The following is a 21,844-nucleotide window of genomic DNA, read 5'->3' as shown; positions in this document are numbered from 1 at the left end:
TCTCTCTCTCTTATTCCCCACATTTCATATGCCCCCCTCTCTATTAGGTCTTCCTTCTCCCCCCCCTTGTCATCCTCCTCCACTCTCTCCCTGACCATCTCCCCTCTCCCCCTTCCCCTCCTCTCTTCATCTCAATCTCCCTTGTTTTTTCTCTCCTTCATCTGTCTCGCTCTCTCTCCATTACTCGCTTCTATCTATCTATCTATCTTGATCTTACTGACCTTCTCTACTGTCCTGCTATCCATCTTGTTATCCGTCTTCCTCCTCCTCCTTGTCTTCCGCCTTCTCTCTCGCCTCCTTCCAGCCTTCCTCTTCCTCCTCCTTCTTCTCTTCCTCCTTTTCCCTCTTCTTATCTTCCTTTCTCCTCCCTCTTTGCTTCCTTCTCTTCTTCATGCTACTTTATCCCCCTCTGGTCTTCTTCCTTCTTCTTCTTCTCCTCCTCCTCCTCCTTTTCTTTCTTTTTCCCTCTCGCCTGCTTTTGCTATAATGTTTCTCACACATTTTTTTCTTCCTCCTCTTCATTTTTCTTCTGCTCGCCCTCTTCCTCTTCTGTTCCTAGTAGTTTTCCTCGTCTTCTTCCTTTTCCTTCTGTTCCTGTTCCTCCTTTTCCTCGTCCTCTTCCTCCACCTCCTCCTCCTCCCCCTCCACGTCCTTCTCCTCCTCCACCTCCTCCTTCTCCTCCTCCTCCTCCTCCTCCTTCACCCCCTTTGGACATGGTCTTTTGTCTCCATTTCTCTTCCTTGACCTCTGCAGTATCCCTTCCCTTCCTCCCTCCCTCACTATCCCTTCCTCTCTCTCTCTCTCTCTCTCACTTTTTTGTGACCCAGAACCAGACGGATTTGGCAGCTTCATTCCGATATCTCTCTGTCTTCTCACTCCTCAATCCTTCTTCTTTTTCTCCTTCTCCACCCCCTTTCCTCCTCCTCTTCTATCTTCTTCTCCATTATCTCTTCTTCCTCTTTCTCCTCTTACTCCTCCTTCTCCTCCTCCTCATCATCATTATCATCATAATTATCTTCATCCCTGTCCTCCTCCTCCTCCTCCTCTTCATTCTTTTCCACCTCCTCCTTTTCGTCTAATTCTTCCTCCTCCTTCTCCTCCTCCTCCTCCTCCAGTTTCCCATCTCCTTTGTTTCCTTGTCCAAACGTCAAATTGTCCCCCCTCCCCTTTCCTTGTCCAATTCCTCACACAAACAACGCTTTTCATTTTTGTACACCTTCTCGTCCTTGTTTCTATCTCTTTCAGTTCTTTCCAGTCCTTTTTGTTCAATTTCTTCTCTGCCCTCCATATCTCCTTCCACTGACTTCCTCCTTTCCCTGTCTTCCTTCCTTCCCTCCTTCACTCATTTTCCTTCCTTCCCTCCTTCACTCATTTTCTTTCCTTCCCTCCGTCTCTTATTATTCTTTCCCTCCCTGCCTCCCCTTTGTCTCCCCCCTTTCCCTGCTCCCTCTACTCACCTTCCGCCATCCTCCCTCCCCACATGGCTCTATTTCCTCTTTCTCTTTCTATCCTTTCCTCATCTTCATTTTTTCCCTCTTCCTCTATCTCTCTCTCTCTCCTCTCTCTTCCTTCTCTCCCTACTCCCTTCTCTCTCTCCTCAGATTCCACTTCTTCCATCCCTCACTCCCTCCCTCTTTCCTTCCTCCTTCCATCCTCCTCAACTTTCCCTCCTTGTTCTTTCCTCCTTTTTCCCTACTTTTCCACTGTCCCTTGCCTCACCATTCCTTCCTCATCATTTCCTCCAGACTCTTACTATTCAGCCTTCCTTCCCTCCATTACTTCTTCATTTTCCTTCACTCCTTCCCTCCCTCTCGTCACTCTCCTTCCCTGCTGCTCTTACTCTCCCGTCTCCCTGTACTTTCTTTCCTCTCTAAATACTTCTCTTTCCTCTTTCTGTTTTTATCATTTCCTCATCATCCTCCCCTCCTCTCCTCCTTCCCTCTCATCTCCTGACTCTCCTTACCCTCCCTGTGCCTCCTTCTTCCCCACATGTCTCATCTTCTTCCTCCTCTTTCCTCCCTCCTCCCCATCTTTCCCTCCTTACTCCCCCCATGCCCTCCTCCTCCTCTCCTTCATGCCTCTCTTTCCTCTATGCAGATGCGGATGATATTGACTGACCTAAAGAAAAAAAAATCCATTCTGCTCGTATTTTCACTGTTTTTTTTTTTCTTTTCTCCCCCTTAATCCCTCCCCTCCCATTCCCAGATTGCCTTTCCCTCTCTCTCTCTCTCTCTCTCTCTCTCTCCTGTTTCTTCCCTTCCTTATCCATCCTTCTCTCTCTTCCGTCTTTCCTCCCTTATCCCTTCCTTTCCCTCCTCCATTTTCATCTTTTCTTCCCATAATTTTCTCCTTTCAGAAAATAGGAACATAAAAGAATGACTGCAGTAGACCAATTACTCAAAACTATACTCTGTTCACTTTAACTCGGCGTAAATCTGCCATCTGTCTAGCTTGAGTGCTGTGCTGTAACATGTAATTAACTCTAGAATACGGAACTAATCACGAAGGAGTGCTATGAAGTGAATGTAGTGCTATAGTGTTTTTTTTTTTTCCGATACTGTGCTACGGGAAATTGGCAGCAAATGATCGAAATTATCCGTTTTATTAAAGTGAATTATCTTTTCTCAATAGATAGTTATTGCACAAGGGTATGGTTCCTTAATCTTCCCTCTCCAGTTCTCTCTCTCTCTCTCTCTCTCTCTCTCTCTTTCGTTCTCTCTCTCTCTTTTTTCTTCTCTCATACATTCCCTTTCTCATTCTCTCTTTTCTTTCTTTTCTTCACCTCTCCTATTCTCTTTTTTCCACCTCTCCTTCTTCGCTCTTCCCTTCTTTCCGTTCTTCTCCCCCTCTTTCTTATTTTATCTACTTTCCTCTCCCTCCCCCACTCCCTCTCCGTTTCCCCCCTTTTCTCCCCTTCCCTGCCCTTACCTGTGACATAAATACGTGCAGAGTTCGCCGACTCATGAGTGGCGCTAGTCAGGGTATGCACGGCCCTGCAGCGGAAAGCCAGCTGGGTATCCGTGGACCTGACATCTCGCACCACCAGCTGGCCCGTCGACACCATCTGGATACGACCATCTGAAAAAGAGGACAAGTTTAGATTACTTTTTACTTATCCTTGTTTATCGTTCTTTCAGTTTATCTCCCTTTATCACTTCCCTTCCCCTCCCTCCCTTTATCCATCTCTGTCTCGCACCACCAGCTGTCTCGTCACCATCTGGATATAACCAGCTGAAAGAGAATAGGACAAGTTTAGTTTTCTTTTTATTGATCCTTGTTTATCTGGCTTCATTTCTCTCTCTTCCTTCCTCTTCGCTTCTCTCTCGCACCACCAGCTGGCCCGTCGACACCATCTGGATATCACCATCTGAAGGGGAGTAGGACAAGTTTATTGCCTTCCATTTCTTATCGTACTCTCTTTATCTCCTTCTTTATCTCCATTTATAACCCTTTCTCTTTCTCTAGCTTTATCCCCTTCTCTCTCTCTCTCTCACTTTCCGCAACACCAGCTGGCCGCTTGACACAACCTGGATGCTACCGGTTTAAGAGGAAGTGGACAAGCTATAATATTTTCCTCTCTCTTCTTCTCTCATTATCTTCTCTCAATCTTCCTTCATCTTTTTCTCTCTCACTTTCTCTCTTTCTTCAGTCCTCTCTCACAAGTCTCCCAACATTAGGCTCCAACCACACAAAAGGGAATTAGGCAATTTTATTTTTTCCTGTTTCTTCCTCTCTCTCTTTGTCTCTGTTTCTTTCTCTTTTCTCTCTCTCACACGCCTCGCTCCAGTCGCTCCTTAGGCACCATCTGGATCCACCCGTCTGAATGGGAATACGTCTTGTTTACTTCTTTCTCTTCTTCCCTATCTATCCATTCTTTCCTCCCTTTTTCTGTGTAGCTACGAAGTACAAAGGTTGCATTTGGCTTTTGAGCGTCCAGATATCAAACACCTACCCATCTACTTACCTATCTACCTACCTACCTACATACATACATACATACCTGCATTTTTTTTTTTCACCTCATGGCTGTTCTTCATTGGCTCGATCTCTTGCAGCTTTCTGGTCGTCTCCTAACCTTGTGACGCGAGGTGTTTCACTCCCGCAGAGTTCAGCGGCTTTACTGTGGCAACATCATACCTCAAAAATCACACTGCCCCACACCACACCACTCACACACCACACCAAACCACTCTCACACACCACATCACACCACTCTCACACACCACACCACCCTCACACACCACACCACATCACACCACAGCACAGCACACCACGCCACCCTCGCACACCACACCACACCATCCTCACATACCACATCACACCACCCTCACACACCACATCACACCACAGCACCCTCATACACCACACCACACCACCCTCTCTCGCACACCCACAAATTCATTCTCCCACACCATACCATACCAAAAGCATTAACTGAGGAGCCATTATCGACCTGTTTCTTTATCAGGGAGGTTTTCTGCAATGAGGTGCTTAGCTAATAATAATAATAATAATAATAATAATAATAATAATAATAGTAATAATAAAAATTACAAAAGCTTCAATACCAACAATTACTGGAGTGTGTGTGTGTGTGTGTGTGTGTGTGTGTGTGTGTGTGTGTTTTATCTTCCTGTCCATCACGGGGTCAGCTCGTTAACAGGCGATAAAATAAATCCCCTGATCCGACCGTCTGGAAAAAGGGTAGGAATAGGGGTCGTTTGTCAGTCTTATGATCGTTAACTTTATTTTTTATGCCACTCAAATTACCGGTGTGTGTGTGTGTGTGTGTGTGTGTGTGTGTGTGTGTGTGTGTGTGAGAGAGAGAGAGAGAGAGAGAGAGAGAGAGAGAGAGAGAGAGAGAGAGAGAGAGAGAGAGAATATTCTTATGCTACTGAAATTACGGCTGCAGAGTGGAGATGTCTGAAGGATTTATATAACATTGAAGAGGACAGTAACGTGTAAAAAACAAAATAAATCGCTAAGGAAGACGTGTTAGTAAGTTCCCTAACCGCAGAGAATGCCACCCTAGGCTCGTATTCTCTTCGGGTAAGGAAGCTCCCTAACACCTCTTCCTAAGTGATTTATTTTGCTTATTACACCTTACCGTCCTCTTCTGTGTTATTTAAATCATTGTAATAGCCCATAAATAACGTACAAAGGGATAATAATCAGTCATATCTAAAAATAAACCGCTTAGGGATAGGTGTCAGGGAGCTACCGACGTGCAGACAGGTGTAAGTGTTGATGAAGGCAATATCTAACCTATATAGTTTGAAAAGCCTCTTCTAGCTGAATAAAATCGTCTGGTAATAGTAAGAGTGAAGTACCAAGAGGCCATCGGGGTGAAGGATTAAGAGAAGGATTTAGGGAAGGGGAGTTTCCAAAGTTAAAAAAAAAAAAAAAAAAGTTGCAAATTAGTGGAAAAAAAAAAGTCGAGTTGAAGGGTTAACGTGAAAGTAGGAGGTAACCCCCCCCAAAAAAAAAAATAAATAAATAAAAAGAATGGATCAAAAGAAAAAGAGTAAGGAGAAAAGAATGACTGCAATGAAGGAGGGAAAATTAAATGAGAGCCAGGGAAGAAAAATAAAAAGGTCGATGAGGGATGAAAAGCAAAGGAGCAGCATGAGACGAAAACAAAGAGGACATGGAGGGACTACAGAAAGAAAAGATCAATGAGAAATGAAACAAGAGAGAAGGTAAAATGAAAAGAAAGCAAGGAAGACTGAAGGAAAGTAAGAAAGTAAGAAAGACAGGCAGGCAGAAAGAAGAAAAGATCAAGAAGGGATGAAAAAGGGAAAAACAGAGCGAGGAGGAACGAAAAAACAAGAAGTGATGAAAATATATTACTAAGGAAAGAAGAAAATAATGGAGGAGTAAAAATAAAAAGGAGAAAACTAACAAGGCAGAGTAAAAAATGCAGAAGATAAACAAAATAAAGGAATGACGTGAAGAAAAACTAAAGAAAGAAAAAAGAGAGCAAGGAAGAACAAAGAAAAGCAAAGAAAGTAAAAATAAATCGAGAAAAACACAAAAAACTGAAGGACGAAATAGAAAAATGGGGTGTATGGAGAAAGAGAGAGAGAGAGAGAGAGAGAGAGAGAGAGAGAGAGAAAATAAGACGTGACCACTTGGCCTTCCCGACCAACTAGGGGATTAGGGTTGAGGATTTACCTGGGGACGTCCTCGGGGGGATTTGTCCAGAGGGGATTGGAAGCGTGTGGAGAGGGATTGGAAGGGTGAGGGGAGGGGACTGGAAGGATGAGGGGAGGGATTGGAAGGGTGAGGGGAGGGGATTGGAAGGGTGAGGGGAGGGATTGGAAAGGGGAGGGGAAGGAATGTGTGGGGAGGGAACTGGAAGGGTGAGGGGAGGGATTGGAAAGGTGAGGGAAGGGACTGAAAGGGTGAGGGGAGGGACTGGAAGAGTGAGGGGAGGGATTGGAAGGGTGAGGGGAGGGGATTGGAAGGGTGAGGGGAGGGGATTGGAAGGGTGAGGGGAGAGGATTGGAAGGGTGAGGAGAGGGGACTGGAAAGGTGAGGGGAGGGGACTGGAAGGGTGAGGGGAGGGATTGGAAGGGTGAGGGGAGGGGACTGGAAGGGTGAGGGAAGGAAATTGGAAGGGTGAGGGGAGGAGATTGGAAGGGTGAGGGGAGGAAATTGGAAGGGTGAGGGGAGGGGATTGGAAGGGTGCGGGATAGTGGAGGAGAGAGAGCTGGGAGAGTGAGGGGAGGAAAGGAGGGGGAAGGGGATTGGAATTGTGAAGGGAAATAGAGAGGGGAACTGGAAAGGTGAAGGGAAGTGGAGATGGGGAGGAGGGGAGGATTACGAAGGTGACGGACACTAACAAAATCCTCTTTAATGATCGTATAGTTTTCGACATGATAGGATTTTATTGGTTTTATTTTACCACTACTATTATTATTATTATTATTATTATTATTATTATTATTATTTTTGTTGTTGTTATTACTATTACCATTATTTATATCATCACCAACATCGTCCTCTTCACCATCACTGTTAATAATAGATAAGAAACTGAAAGGAAACGTCTCTGGGCAGCAAGAATACAAACCAGATGCAACCCTCTGTCCGAAGGGGGTTCAGTGTGGAGAAAAAGGAAGGATGGATGGATGTTTGCTGGGCGAGGATTTAAGTGAGAATACGTAAACTCGGCGTGTTTTTCAGTAATTGTGCCCTTGTAGTTATTGTTGGTGGGCATACAACTTCAGCTCGAACTGTATTATATTATTACTTTTCCCTTTTATTTTTGCGCAAGTGTTGATAGTTACAGTCCTTGAGTAGCTTGTAAAATAGATGTTAAAAAAGAGTGCTGTGGGTTCGTGAGGTAAAAATCTGATAACGCAGAAAGTTGAGGAAGAGCAAATAGAGCGAAGGGAAACAAACTGGTCGAGGAAGAACAGACTGGGTGCCTGAGGGTGACTGAAGCCACCAGTGTACGACAGAGCTCCAGCGGTGCCATTGACGGAGCTCTCTTTGGGGTCGAGAGAGCTGTGAGGGAGACTATGGTCGTGCTGTGACGGAGAGGAGAGTGGGTTTAAGGATGTATGAGAAAACACACGCACACGCACACACACACAAGCACATCCTCCCCACACACACACGTACCTGCATTGGGTGAGGGGTAGTAGTTGGTATGTCCCTGCGTCCAAGAGGTAATGGTGACGAAATCCTTGACAAATGGAGGCACAGTGCACTGGAGAACAGCCGCGTTGCCCTCGAACACGTATTGGTTGTACACTTGCACCTCCCAGTACTGCTCCACCACTGTAGGGATTGGGTGGGGGTTAGTGGAGGGGATTAGGAGAAAGAATAGGCCTTCATTCGTGTATGGACTGACTAGGAAAAAGGGTGAAAGAATAGGATGCAAATTTGCCCCTCTCAGTACTGCTCCGCCACTGTAAGGATTGGGTGGGGATTAGTGAATGGGATTAAGATAAAGATTAAATAAGATATTGGTGAATGGAGTGATTAGATAAAAGGGGGGAAAATGAATTCTGAAAACGTATTTATTGAAGCTTTGCACCTCCCAGTACCCCCACTGAAAGGATTGAGTGAGAATTAATGGAGGGAACTGGGAGAAGGATTAGATGAGGGTTTGGTGTACGGAGTGACTAAAAATGTTGAAAAAAAATTGAACATGGAATAAAACTATCAGCCGAACAGTACAACTAGTTCTTCCACTGTAGCGATTGGGTGTGGATTAGTGGAGGGGATTGGGAGTGAGACTGGTCAAATTACTGGACTGCCTGTAGCCTTCATCTCCCAGCATTACTCCACCACTGCAAGTACTGGGTGGACGAGCTGGTGGAAAGGGACCTACTGGGAAAGGGATTAGGTGAGGCAATGGTTGTGAGGAAAAGAAAATACATAAATTGAAATAGGTAGTTCAAAATATGCATTGGTTATAAACTTAGATACCCCAGTACTGTTCCGGTACTCCTAAGGATTGGGTGGACTGGGAGACTAATCGATGTAATTATGTTAGAAATGACTGGCTGTGAGAAGTATTGGAATGGAGGAATGCTGAAAAACTAACAATGCAGGAAATATATCACTTTTACTCTAACTTGGCCTAAAACTGACCTCTCTCTATCTGGAATATTTAGTTGTAACAATAGATTAGCGCTAAAATATGATGCTAGTCACGAGGATGTGCTATGGAATGGACGCAGAACAGTAACAGTCTCTCGTTCTAATATCGAGCTAAGTGAAATTAACAGCGAATGGACGAAAATCTAGGCCAACTTGAAGTGATAGTACTATAGCTGTATAATTCCACCTTCCAATGCCGCTCCAGGACTGTAAGTTCTGGAGCTGGAAGTGGATTAGCAAAGGTGACTGGGAGAGAGACTGGCGAGATAACTGTTGTACTACTAACTAGTTGTGAGAAAAGATACGTTGATTCTACATTCGCAACTCTCAGAGGTCCTCTGTCACCATAAAGATTTAATAATAATAATAATAATAATAATAATGATAATAATAATAATAATAATAATGGTAATAATAATAATAATAAACTCATTAACTGTATACTTCCACCTTCCTTTATTGCTCAGACACTACACGGACTGGGTGGGAATAAGAAAAGGAGATTAGAAGAGACTGACTGAGCTTATAGTCGTGGAAGAGATAATGGATTGTGAAATAGTAAAATAGTTAGTCTTTGCTGAATAAAATCGCCTGGAGACAACAAGAACAAATGAAGAGGAACCATCACTGTTAAAATTTGTTAAAACAAGCCGGTGGGCGACGATGGCCTCCTCTAAGTGGACCAAGCTTTGGCCCACCCGAGATGCAAATTACAGGTGGCACTGCGAGCTATCGAAGTGAGTTTCGACACTAAAAGTCATGGAGGTACTCCAGTGCAACATTCCACCCAAGAATCATGACCCTGGTATAATATTTTACGGAGCCTTAGCATTTCGCGCGAGCAACGTCGTAATTTTAGTGCTTTGATTATTTTCTGCACTTGATGACCTTTGACCTCTGACCTGTATGTACGAAGCACACTCGTGGTACTCATTAATGTCTATAAGCATGCAAAGTTTCGTTCGATTCCATCCACCCACTGTGGAGCTATGGAACATGAAATTCGCGAAATGGCTCACCAAAGATACAACTTCTAGGTGACGCTGCCAGCAACTGGAAGTGAGTTTCTACTAAAGGTCATTTTTGTATGGAGATACTACAGTGCAACATTCTAACCAAGAATCATGGCCCTGGCTTAATAATCTTCGGGGCTTTAGCATTTCGCGTGAGCATAGTCGTCATTTTAGCTAATTTCACCGATTGCGCATCTTATGACCTTTGACCCCTGACCTAGCCATTGTAGCACATAAGTGTACATTAGAAAGTTGTAGTACTAGTCAATGTCTATAAGCATTCAAACTTTCATTCAATTCTATGAAGCCGCTGAGGAACTAGGGGGGCATTTATGAAAACCAGTACTGGTTGCTAGGGACGCTGAGGCCAATCTTCGCAGGGATGCCACTCGAAAACTAAAAGAGAGAAAGGAAAAGATGGATGGCACACATCCAACAGTGAATGACCTCAAAATTATGCCTAAAGAAGTCAGAGCTTTCCACTGCCATCACTGATGCTTCTATGGCTCAAAAAGTGAAAAGTACGAAAAAAGTGGGTTTTCGGCCGTTACTAGGCACCAGTAGTTGCCTGGCAACCAAAACCTGGCGGACATAACTAGGTCACTGGCTGGCTATTGTGTCCATGTTTGGTAGAAATCGGTTAAAACTGAAGGGCAGAAGTGCCGGCCACAATTAGGCTAAACAAAAAAAAAAAGAAAGTAAACGCGACTAACAAGGGCAGCATGGAGGTGGCCAAAAGTGGGAATGGTGAGTGTTAGCTGTGAGAGAGAGAGAGAGAGAGAGAGAGAGAGAGAGAGAGAGAGAGAGAGAGAGAGAAATAGATAGGCAGTGTGATAGATAAATAGACAGATAGTGAATGATAAATGGGTAGATAGAGAGACAGATAGACGTAGACAGATAGACAGATGGACACAGACAGACAGACAGACAGACAGACAGATACAGAAGGAAAGAAAGAAGGAAAGAAAAGAAAGATAATTGAGGTGACCTGAACGGAGGGGAAGTGAGGCAATAAATGATATGAAAGAGAGGAGGGAGAGAGAGTAAGTCGTGAAGAGGATTAGAGGATTGGCTAAGAGATCAGCTTGATGATTGGAAGGGGAAAAAGAGCGATGGAAATATTCACCATCGTTTTTTTTTAATATCTGATGGAACTGGACAATTACAACTTAAACGCGAAGTTGTGGTTGTAAATCGATGAACCTTAGTTATGAAGAGAGTCTCCTTGGTTACTAGTCTAATTTTGTTGTTACTTGACGGAACTGGACCAATCTCACAGTTTGAATACTACATCATGGTTGTGTTCGATTAGTCTCCTTGGTTACTAGTTAAATTAATCGTCTAGTTTGATTGCACACGGTCATCAACTGAGCTGAGAAAAGTTAGGAATTTTTGCGAGATCGAGTATCCTTTCATCGAGACACGTCATATCCAGAGATGGAAGATTGGAACCGATAGGAGATAGATAGACAGATATACCGACGGACAGACATATGGACAGATAGATAGATATGCAGAGATAAATTGTTAGACAGAGAGATTGACTGACAGACATACATACAGCAATAAATAAATAAATAGACAGACAAACAGACAGCTACATAGACAGATGGATAAGCAGACTGGCTGACAGATAATAATTAGGTAGACAGACTTACAAATAAATAGATATATAGACACACATGAAGATAAGTAGATAGATAAACAGATAGATATATGCATAATCAATCATTCAGCCTTCTCGTATTTCTGGCAAGCAAAAACAAATATCATAATACTATGTACTCTTAATATAATCCATCTCGCCCTTCTATCTCTCTCAGAAAAAACATTAGTATTAGCACCCTGATCTTTTGTCGCCCCAGGCCCTTGCTTGCATTTGCTTGCACTCATATTCACTCACATATAGTACTACGATGCCTGAAGGAAGGAAGGAAGGAAGGAAGGAAAGAAGGAAGGATGGAATGAACAAGGAACAGAAGGAAGGAAGTCACAAGTATCATCAGTCTGAATTTTTAGTCGCCCCAGACCCTTGCTCGATTTGGCCCACATCTACTCACGCTCACAATACTACAGTGCCTGAAGGAAGGAAGGAAGGAAGGAAGGAAAGAAGGAAGGAAGGAAAAAGGAGGAGGAGGAGGAGTGTGGTAATATTTGTGAGGGCAATATCTTCAGCTACTCGAATTTTAGTTTTGTATTGCCCGTGGGTGCGACTGAATAATTCTCTCCAACAAGGAGAATATGTTTTCACCCCTGTTTGTTAGTTTGTTTGTTTGCCTGTTAGCAGGATTACTAAAAAAACTAAAAGAGAGATTGGGACCAAAATTGGTGGGTAGATAGACCATGTCCCTGGGAATAATCGATTAACTTTTGGGACCTATCGGGATATTGTTACAGATTCTGGATCCGGAAAACACTTTCTGCGAATCCCTAATCAGTGATGAGAAAACCTAACCCATTAAGAAGAGTAGTTTGGAAATTACGTTGTCCTTGCCGGAGAGATGTGCTCCACTGAGTGCCCCTTTAGTTTTTGCTGCAATCTCATGTTTGCCTCGTCTTTCTCAATTTTGTACACGTCTCTCTCTCTCTCTCTCTCTCTCTCTCTCTCTTGCACACACACACACACACACACACACACACACACACACACACACACACACACACACACACACACACAGTTGAACAAGTGTATCTCATTCCTAAACACATTTTCACACACATAATTACATTTTTAAAATCCATTCCATTCATTTTCACACACACACACACATTCACTGTCACACACACTTCTCCTGGCTCTATATCACATCCATCACACCAATCCCTTCACCACGCCGGTATCTCGTTTTACGACTGTCTTTCCCACACACATTTAAACTTAGGAAAGACTTTTGGAACTCCTGTGGAATCTCTGTTTTTATATGACAAAAAAAGTTTGGAATTTTGGGGGGGAATTCCTACGATATGCTTTTTTTATGATGCTAATAAAACTTTGAGAAACTTTTGGAATTTCTACAATATCAGTCTTTTTAAAATTCTAAATAATAAAGAAAAATTTTTGGAATTGCTTTGGAATGTTTTCTTCATGATTCTAATAAAACTTGGAGAAAATTTTGGAATTCCTTTGATATGTGCTTTTTTTCACGATTCAAATATAACCTGAGGAAAATTTTGGAATTCCTTTTCATTTCTGTTTTTTAAGATTATAATAAAACTTGGAGAAAATTTTGAAAATCCTTTGATATCTGTTTTTTTTTTTAATAGTTCTAATAAAACTTGGAGAAAATTTTGGAATTCCTTTGATATCTTTTTTTTTTTATAACAATTCTAATAAGACTTGGAGAGAGAGTTTTTACCTACGAGGCAAATAATCTCTTGATACATACCAGTATATAGATTTTTACATTTCAAGGTAACAGTTTCTCACATACCATTCACCTGTAGTCTGTAGTGAACTTCTCTATCATGATAACTTGATTCCTTCTCACTCTTACTTTAGAATTTAGGAACTGTCACTTATTTTATTATTTACTCAGTTTAACATTGGTAGACTCTCCCATCCTCTATGCCTTCCTCCATGCCTCCTCTCTCTCTCTCTCTCTCTCTCGCTAATTAGCTTTAAATATCACACTCCCTCTCATGTTCGCTTCCTCTACTTCATTTTGCACTCTTTTATTTGCTCTTCCCTGGTCATATTACCTCGATTCCTTCTCATATATACTCTCTAATGTAAAAAATCCCACTTTTTCAAACTGGATGCTTAGTTGACCATGATGGAAAATGAGAGACTGACTAGGAGAGTGTACGTAAGCGAGGAGGAGGGGGAAAGGGGAGTGGGAGACGGAAAATGAGGTGGAGGGGGAAAGGGAAGGAAAGACGGACGATAAGATGAAGGGATGCTGTGGATATGTTTATGAGAGTAGTATGAGTTGGAGGGGGGGCAGCCACATGACGGAAAACCTCACTTTCAGCATCATTTCCTTCATTAAATTATTTTCTGATCCTTTTTTTTCAGCATATTTTTCACTTTAATTTTACTTCATCATTTTCACTCACCCGTCCTCTCTCAGCCTTGACCACACTTTCATTTCCCCATTAACTTTCACTCCCATTTGCTCTCCACCCTTAAAGCATCTCACTAACTAATCCATTTCCCTTCTAGCCTCACTCTCTCTTTATTTTCTCACCCACTCACTCACTTACTCAAACCCGTAACCCACAAACTCCCTCCTTCCTCTCTTATGGTATCGCTCAAACTCTTCCCCACTTTCCCTACCTAGAGAAACAGACAGACAGACAGACAGACAGACAGATAGATAGACAGATAGATAGGTAGACAGATCTCTTCCACCTGACCCTCATCATCACTTTACTTCTTATCTCACTCACTCACTCACTCATGTCGACACCTCATGAATTTAGTCCTCGAATTAAAAGAAAATGCACATATCCAGCAACTGAAATCCAGAATGAAAATGAAAATCTATGGAATAATTGTACAATAACGGAAAGGAAGGGAGTGGGGGGGGGTTTCAGTGTACCCTCATATCTATATCTATTTATTAATGTCTATCTATCTATCTATCTATCTATCTGTCTGTCTATTTATATAATCAGATGTAGTAGTAGTAGTAGTAGTAGTAGTAGGATGATTTTTTTTTTTTTTTACTGAGGCGAAGATGCACTTGGCAGGTTGGTGATGATTGGCTGAATGCAACATGTCCGAATACCATTTACTAACCCAAATTTCCACCTCAGATATAAGCTGTCAATTAATAATGCTAACGAGTAACGAGATTATGAGGTAATGTTGCATTCGGCCAATCATCACCAACGCGTTAAGTACATCTTCGTCCAGACTAAAAAAAATAAAAACTGAGTGTAGTAGGTGTTAATGATCTCTTCAGCTTACTCATTACAAAAGCGTGTAATACTTCCGCGTATGTGAGAAGCAAGCCTGGGGACGTCAAAATGCTAAGATATTGCAGGTAACACGAGGAGCAGTAAAAATTATCACTTACCCCCAGGACACACACACACACACACACACACACACACACACACACACACACACACACACACACACACACACAGGCATACATACACTCAAGTACATATACATTCACTTGGAGATACATATGCAAACGGAAACATACAAGAACTGAACACACACACATATACACATGTACATACATAAATACATACACATACACATACAAATACACACACAGTATATTCACACAAGCTCGCGCGCAGCCATATATGCTTAAGAAAACATTCATAAATACAACCGCGCGCGCACACACACACACACACACACACACACACACACACACACACACACACACACACACACACACACACACACACACACACGTCCATCAGTGAGAAGAACCAGAGGGCAATAAAAATATTTCAATTTCATTTTTACTGCTCGGTACGGCGTGCGATGCGGGTGTATAAAAATAAACTTATATTTGCTTTTTCTTCCCGTTCATTTTCTTGCAAGTTTATCATCATCATCATCACCATCATCATCATCATCAACAGCATCACCATCATCCTGCCCATCATTCCTACTACTACACGGGACTGAGAACCAGAAAAGAAAAAGAAGAAGAAAAAGAAAAAGGATGATGAAGAAGAAGAAGAAGAAGAAGAAGAAGAAGAAGAAGAAGATGATGATGATGATGATGATGATGATGATGATGATGATGATGAAGAAGAAGAAGAAGAGAAGAAAAAGAAGAAAGCAAACTGGCCACACATCCTTTCCCTCGTCACTCAAACATTAAAGAATCTTGGCTCCATCTTGCAAGGCACAATGACCCACACAAATGTACCTTTCGTAACACCTGTAAGGTTATGTTTTTCTTCCTAGAGTTGCCTTCCTGAAATCAAGCAACTTACACTCTATCAAAGAAGATTTTTTTTCTTATCCAGGTGATTAACTCTCATGACTGGGATAGCTCTAGTGCTCCATTCCAGCTCTAACCAGACGATTTTGCTCAGGTGAGAGTGAGACATTGGAGCCTAGAAGAGTTAATACTGCTATACTGCTACCATTAACCCTCTCTAGGTCAGGACAACTCTAGCACCCCATTCCAGCTCTACCCAGACGATTTTATTCAGGTAAGAGTGAGCTATTGGAGCCTGGGAGTGTTAATGGCTTGAACAATAACCTCTGCTGCTATACGCTAAATATCCATAGGCAATTATTTCTGATTGGATGGAGTATTTCACAAGCTGTACACAAAACCTTTCTCTTTTACGCTCCACTGATAAAAAATTCAGGCATACACATATACGGAAAAGGATTGTAGGATATTTTCAATCGTTTCTTTTATACTTTTATGGATTCAGGATATAAAAAGGAAATGATACTGACGTTACTAGGAATTAGATATAAGATGGTTGATGATTTTTAGTTGTAATGTTTTGTCTTGATCACAAAAATAAAAATGGAGAAAAATGAATACACTGAATATTATATAACGTGATTGAAGGCACTGTTTTTTAATCGTCTTTCCACTGACTTAAAATATAATGGAAAAATAAAGACATTTTTAGATAAGTTACCTTTCATTAGACTGCTTGATTATTAACATTAAATCTATACGTTATACAAAACCGGAATTAACCCCTTCAGTACGATGATGTTTATTTATATTTTTCTCCCTCCAGACGATTTCGGGCAGACGGTTTGATTCAGCTCACGACAAATTTCTCAAATCCTTTCCCTGGACGATTTACCCAGCTCATAGTCGTAGTTGTACACCTAGGTTCAATTGAAAAGTGAACCTAGTGGACTGCAGGCTTCATCTGACCCCCTGAGGTTCACTATCCTTCTCTGGAGGGATAGGGAAGTAGTTACGCGACGTTTCAATGGCCAGGAAGTTGAGCGTCCTGGTTATGTCAGTGCCACCACATGAAGGCGTCCCTCTCCAGTAACAGCTCACGAGTAAAGGAGGCTATTAACAGGTGCTTCAAAAGTGACATAGCAAGAAAGGAGTTAAGGCGGCGCAAAAGGGATTGGAAAGGAGGGCAGTTTTATTAATCTGTAGGTCTCTCTCTCTCTCTCTCTCTCTCTCTCTCTCTTATGTTTCTCTCAGCTCAAAAGGAGGTAAGTCAAAGCCGTGATCCCAGCCTAATCTCATCTCTTTATAACCCTTAGGATCAAAGAATAATTGTTTACACTGATACAGGTTTGGGAACGATGGGTGCAGATTTACTGACTGATGTTATGATGAATATGATAAGGTGATATGGTGATAAGGATGGCACAGATTTTTGTCCTCTGGCGTTGTGGCTTGAATGATTGGGGACAGAGAGAGAGAGAGAGAGAGAGAGAGAGAGAGAGAGAGAGAGACAGACAGACAGACAGACAGACAGACAGAGATCCTAATCATCACATATATAAATGCGAATAGTGTCATGATGATGATGATGATGATGATGATGATGATGGTGACAGTAGCGACAGTGATTACGATAATGATGATGACGATAATGCTGACGACACAAGGATGATGATGATTATAATAAAGATAATAATGATGGAAATGATAATGGCAATAACGATAACGATGGTGAAGATGACGACAACGACAAGGACGACCACGATGTAGGAATGTGAGGAGATAAACAAAAAATATATATTTGTCGTACTGATGCGCTTGGATTACAAAAAGATAACAGACAGACAAACGCAGATGAAACAGACAAATGCATGAATCAGGACTGCAAAGCTGATTTAGTGAAACTGTTGGGTCCATTTACCGTTGTTTGATATTAAAGAAAAAAAAAATATATATATATATATATATATATAAACTTTGATATTCCCAGCAAAATATAAAAGAAACTTAAATGAAGCACACCACAGCTAAATGAAGAAGAAACGTAGAATTAATGAAACAGATGCAAGGTATGCCAAAAAGAAACGTGAAATTGATGAAACAGAACCAAGGCAAGTGAGAAAGAATCGTAAATGAATCAGACCGGTGCATGAATCACTAGTATAAGGTTGATTCAGTGAGTGTATTGGATGTGACATTTACGGGAAAGGTAAAAAAAAAAAATTGATATTCCAGGTATAAAAGAAACGTAAATGAAACATATCCAAGGCAAGTGAAATAGAATCGTAAATGAATCAGACAAGTGCATGAATCACGACTACAAAACTGATTCAGTGAGTTTGTTGGGTCCATTTATTGCTGTTTGAGATTCCCAGGCAAAGTTCATCCACCCGCGTTGATCAAATTATTTCCAGTGAACGGCACTTAGATAGCACTGAACGGCGGTGGACGGCTGAACGGGACTGTCTGCCCATCTGTCTGTCTAGCTGTCTACTGCCTGACGCTTTATCCAGTAAGGGGTGGCCTGGATAAACTAGGAACTCAAGACGCATCTGTTCCGTATTTAGTAACAAACTTCTTCATTCTCATCCACATTAATTCTGACCCATGTACCCCCAGCCAAAGTTCTATGTCACCTAAATTACATCTACTATAGGCTGGGAAATACTGCGGCAGAGGATGATTCAATGTGTTACAGTAGAGTTATTATTGTCTGACAAGGATCCCTAACCATTCTGAGCTCAGCTGAAGGACAAGTGTAGTCAGACTGGAGGGTGGACTAGTTAAGGAACCAAGGACACTCATTCCTGCCTCGTAACTAAAGCTCATACTGAATTTTCTGCAACCACAAGTTAGTATTAAAGTTATGTTAGTGGGCCAGTGATGTCAGATGGAAATAAACCGACCATAGTAAGTAATTGTAGCAAAATGGTTAATCCCTTTAATCCAGTCACGTATTCCTCATTTTATTCTTGCTACCTTCAGACGATTATATTCAAGTTAGGAGACTACCTTAATAGGAAAAGGACTAATGAAGGATCACCTTAAATCATTCAGTTCCAAGACGTTCCCTAAAGTTAAATAAAAATCGTCTGGAATGGGCAAGAAAAAAAAAACACAAATTCGTCACTAGATAGGAGTTGAATCTAATACCCAATATCTTAAATATCCAAATACCCACCTGCCCTGACGTGCGTGTCCCTGGAGAGCACGGTACCTGCTGGGGATGAGGCACGGCAGCGGTACGACGTGGAGTGGATGGCGGCACGGAAGGCCTCGCTAGGGAAAGGCAGGAAGTGTAGCGTCCCGTTGTTGTACACCTGAGGGGGCAGACGAAGGTGAGTTGATTTTTTTATCCTTTTAATTAATTTTTACGAGGGGTGGGGGGTTTTGTGTGTGTGTGTGTGTGTGTGTGTGTGTGTGTGTGTGTGTGTGTGTGTGTGTGTGTGTGTGTGTGTGTGTGTGTGTGTGTGTGCGGTTTAAGGTAATTTGCTTGATAACTGGCAGCAATTAATATGAAATAAACAGTCAAAATAAATCTAGAAATAAAGCCAGTTACCGACACAACTAAAAGAAAAAAAAACACATACCTTAAAATCCAAAATTCAATCAGCTACGTCCAAAAAAAAAAGGAAAAAAAAAAGAAAAAAAAAAAAAGAATCAGTTTTACATGGAGAACATAATGCCAGTGGTTATTTGGGCAGTGGGTAGGGCGAGAGGCGGGCTGGTTAGTATGGTGATTGGCAAACATTTACGTATTAACAGGAAGGGAATAATATGGACAAACTTGCATGCGTGTGTTCAGTCATTCTGGTACATATAGTGTGAGATTTATTCACTCTCACTCTTACTGGCTCACACACACACACACACACACACACACATTTACACAAGGGTCCTCTAAAATTCACACAAAACTCTTCAAGCTGCACACAGACATCTACACAAACTCCCATACATACACCAACACAAACACACGGCCAAGCTTACACACAAACTAAAAAAACACAAACCAAAAAACAAACACATAAGTACAAGCACAAATACAGCTACCCACAGTCACACACATATTGCATACTCTATTATTATACATATTCCTACATTCCTACATACACATAAACATGTATACATACTCGTACGTTCTTGCATACATATATATACACACATACATTATACATACACAACCGGATAAAACACAAAAATCCCGTTGCTTAAAAATATTACACATGTTTAGCCGCACAAACACATACATAAACACACACACACGCATACAGTGCACACATATAAACACGCAAGAATAAACATCCATACACTGGAACCGACACCCACTCACATGCACACGAGAAAAAACATTCACACACATAAGCGCACAAAAGCACACACACACACACACACACACACACACACACACACACACACACACACACACACACACACAGGCCTCCATTGTGATCGACGCCAAACAAAAACATGGCCGAATGCGTCACCTAAATTAATATAGACTTTTAATATCTCCCCCCCCCTCTCTCTCTCTCTCTTTTTTTTTTTTTTTTTTTTTGCGGGGGGGACCGACCCTCCACGATGAAATTCCCTTTGACACCTCCAGCTCTTGGCAAATATTTTTCGGGAACGGGAAATATTTTTTTTTTCACTCAACATTTATTTTTTCACGCTCCGACAGACTCTTGATGTGCCTCTTAATAATGATGGTTTCGATGGTGACGTCCTCTCTCTCCCTCTCCCTCTCTCTATCTCTCTCTCGTGACCTTGCCTTTGTGTATTGCGGAGAAGGGATTAGGGTGCTTTTTAGTATGCTTGTGTGTGTGTGTGTGTGTGTGTGTGTGTGTGTGTGTGTGTGTGTGTGTGTGTGTGTGTGTGAGAGAGAGAGAGAGAGAGAGAGAGAGAGAGAGAGAGAGAGATCCTGAATAAATTAAACTAAATTCATACACCCGTTACATCGAAGTATATAAATTCATGCAAATACGTATGTGTATGTATGTATGTATGTATATATGTATGCATGTATGTATATATGTATGTAAGTATGTGCGCGCAATTACCCATGTCATACTCTGTTGCAACACCGCTCATATATATACAGACAGTCATGTACGTAAACCATATCTACACCCACGTGCTATGTGTACGTATTTACTATTCCAGGAAGCCCCTCCACACGCACTCGAACAAGCACACACACACACACACACACACACACACACACACAACACCTCTACCCCCCCTCCCACACATTTTTTCTGTCTGTCCTTGACCTCCCTCCAACTCTCTCTCTCTCTCTCTCTCTCTCTCTCTCTCTCTCTCTCTCTCTCTCTCTCTCTCTCTCTCTCTCTCTCTCTCTCTCTCTCGATTTTACACAATTTTTGGAGCTAATAATTTACACGTGTTCCAAGTCACCGACCCCTCTGACGGGTGAAACGGGGACCCTTTAATGAATAACTTGATGAATAACGATGAACAGTACCTGGCTGAAATGAATAACTTGATGAACAGTACTTGGCTGAAATGAATAACTTGATGAAAAATACTTGGCTGAAATGAATAACTTGATGAACAGTACTTGGCTGAAATGAATAACGATGAATATTAGTTGGCTGAAATGAATAACTTGATGAAAAATAGATGGCTGAATGAATAACTTGATGAATAATACTTGGCTGAAATGAATAACTTGATGAAAAATAGTTGACTGAAATGAATAACTTGATGATAAATAATTGGTTGAAATGAATAACCTGATGATAAATAGTTGGTTGTATTGAATAACTTGATGAAAAATAATTGGCTGAAATGAATAACTTAATGAAAAATACTTGGCTGAATGAATAACTTGATGAAAAAATACTTGGCTGAAATGAATAACTTGATGAAAAATAGTTGACTGAAATGAATAATTTGATGAATAACAGATGCCTGAAATGAATAACCTGATGAATATAATCCTTCGTGTCTCTCCTCACTACAAATTCGGATGTATGACTAGAATGAATATCTTGATGAATAATTCCAAGTAACTCTTATTATTCATTTTCGTTTTCTGAGTGGGAAATATAGGTGAATGGAATGAACAATTGACTGGTATAATATCTCTCTCTCTCTCTCTCTCTCTCTCTCTCTCTCTCTCTCTCTCCCAATTTCAGTCTAAACCTATTCACCACGATGACGTATTTCTTCATTTTATTCTTGCTACCTTCAGACGATTTTATTCAGCTTGGTAGGAGGCATCTGGTACTAAAGAGAGAGAGAGAGAGAGAGAGAGAGAGAGAGAGAGAGAGAGAGAGAGAGAATACCCAGCTAACTTCATTTCTATGAATCGAAGAGTTTACTGGAGAAAACAAA

The 21,844-nt window shown here is 41.6% G+C and overlaps 1 protein-coding gene across 1 annotated transcript in view; it reads right to left on the bottom strand.

Moving 5' to 3' along the window:
• Positions 1-21,844, bottom strand: part of LOC145397864 (cell adhesion molecule Dscam2-like) — a 123,316-nt gene that overhangs the window by 80,833 nt on the left and 20,639 nt on the right. The window contains exons 4-6 of the mRNA XM_080270898.1: positions 18,669-18,807; positions 7,630-7,788; positions 2,929-3,078 (exon numbers count right to left, since the gene is read on the bottom strand). Coding sequence (XP_080127024.1) covers positions 2,929-3,078; positions 7,630-7,788; positions 18,669-18,807 — 448 coding nt within the window. The remainder of the gene's footprint in view (positions 1-2,928; positions 3,079-7,629; positions 7,789-18,668; positions 18,808-21,844) is intronic.

This window comes from Coenobita brevimanus, chromosome 43 (assembly GCF_032717465.1).
Source record: "Coenobita brevimanus isolate Jiangsu-jjx chromosome 43, ASM3271746v2, whole genome shotgun sequence".
Lineage (NCBI taxonomy): Eukaryota > Metazoa > Arthropoda > Malacostraca > Decapoda > Coenobitidae > Coenobita > Coenobita brevimanus.
The sequence above is the reverse complement of the archived record's forward strand: the minus strand, read 5'-3'. Positions and strand labels throughout refer to the sequence as shown.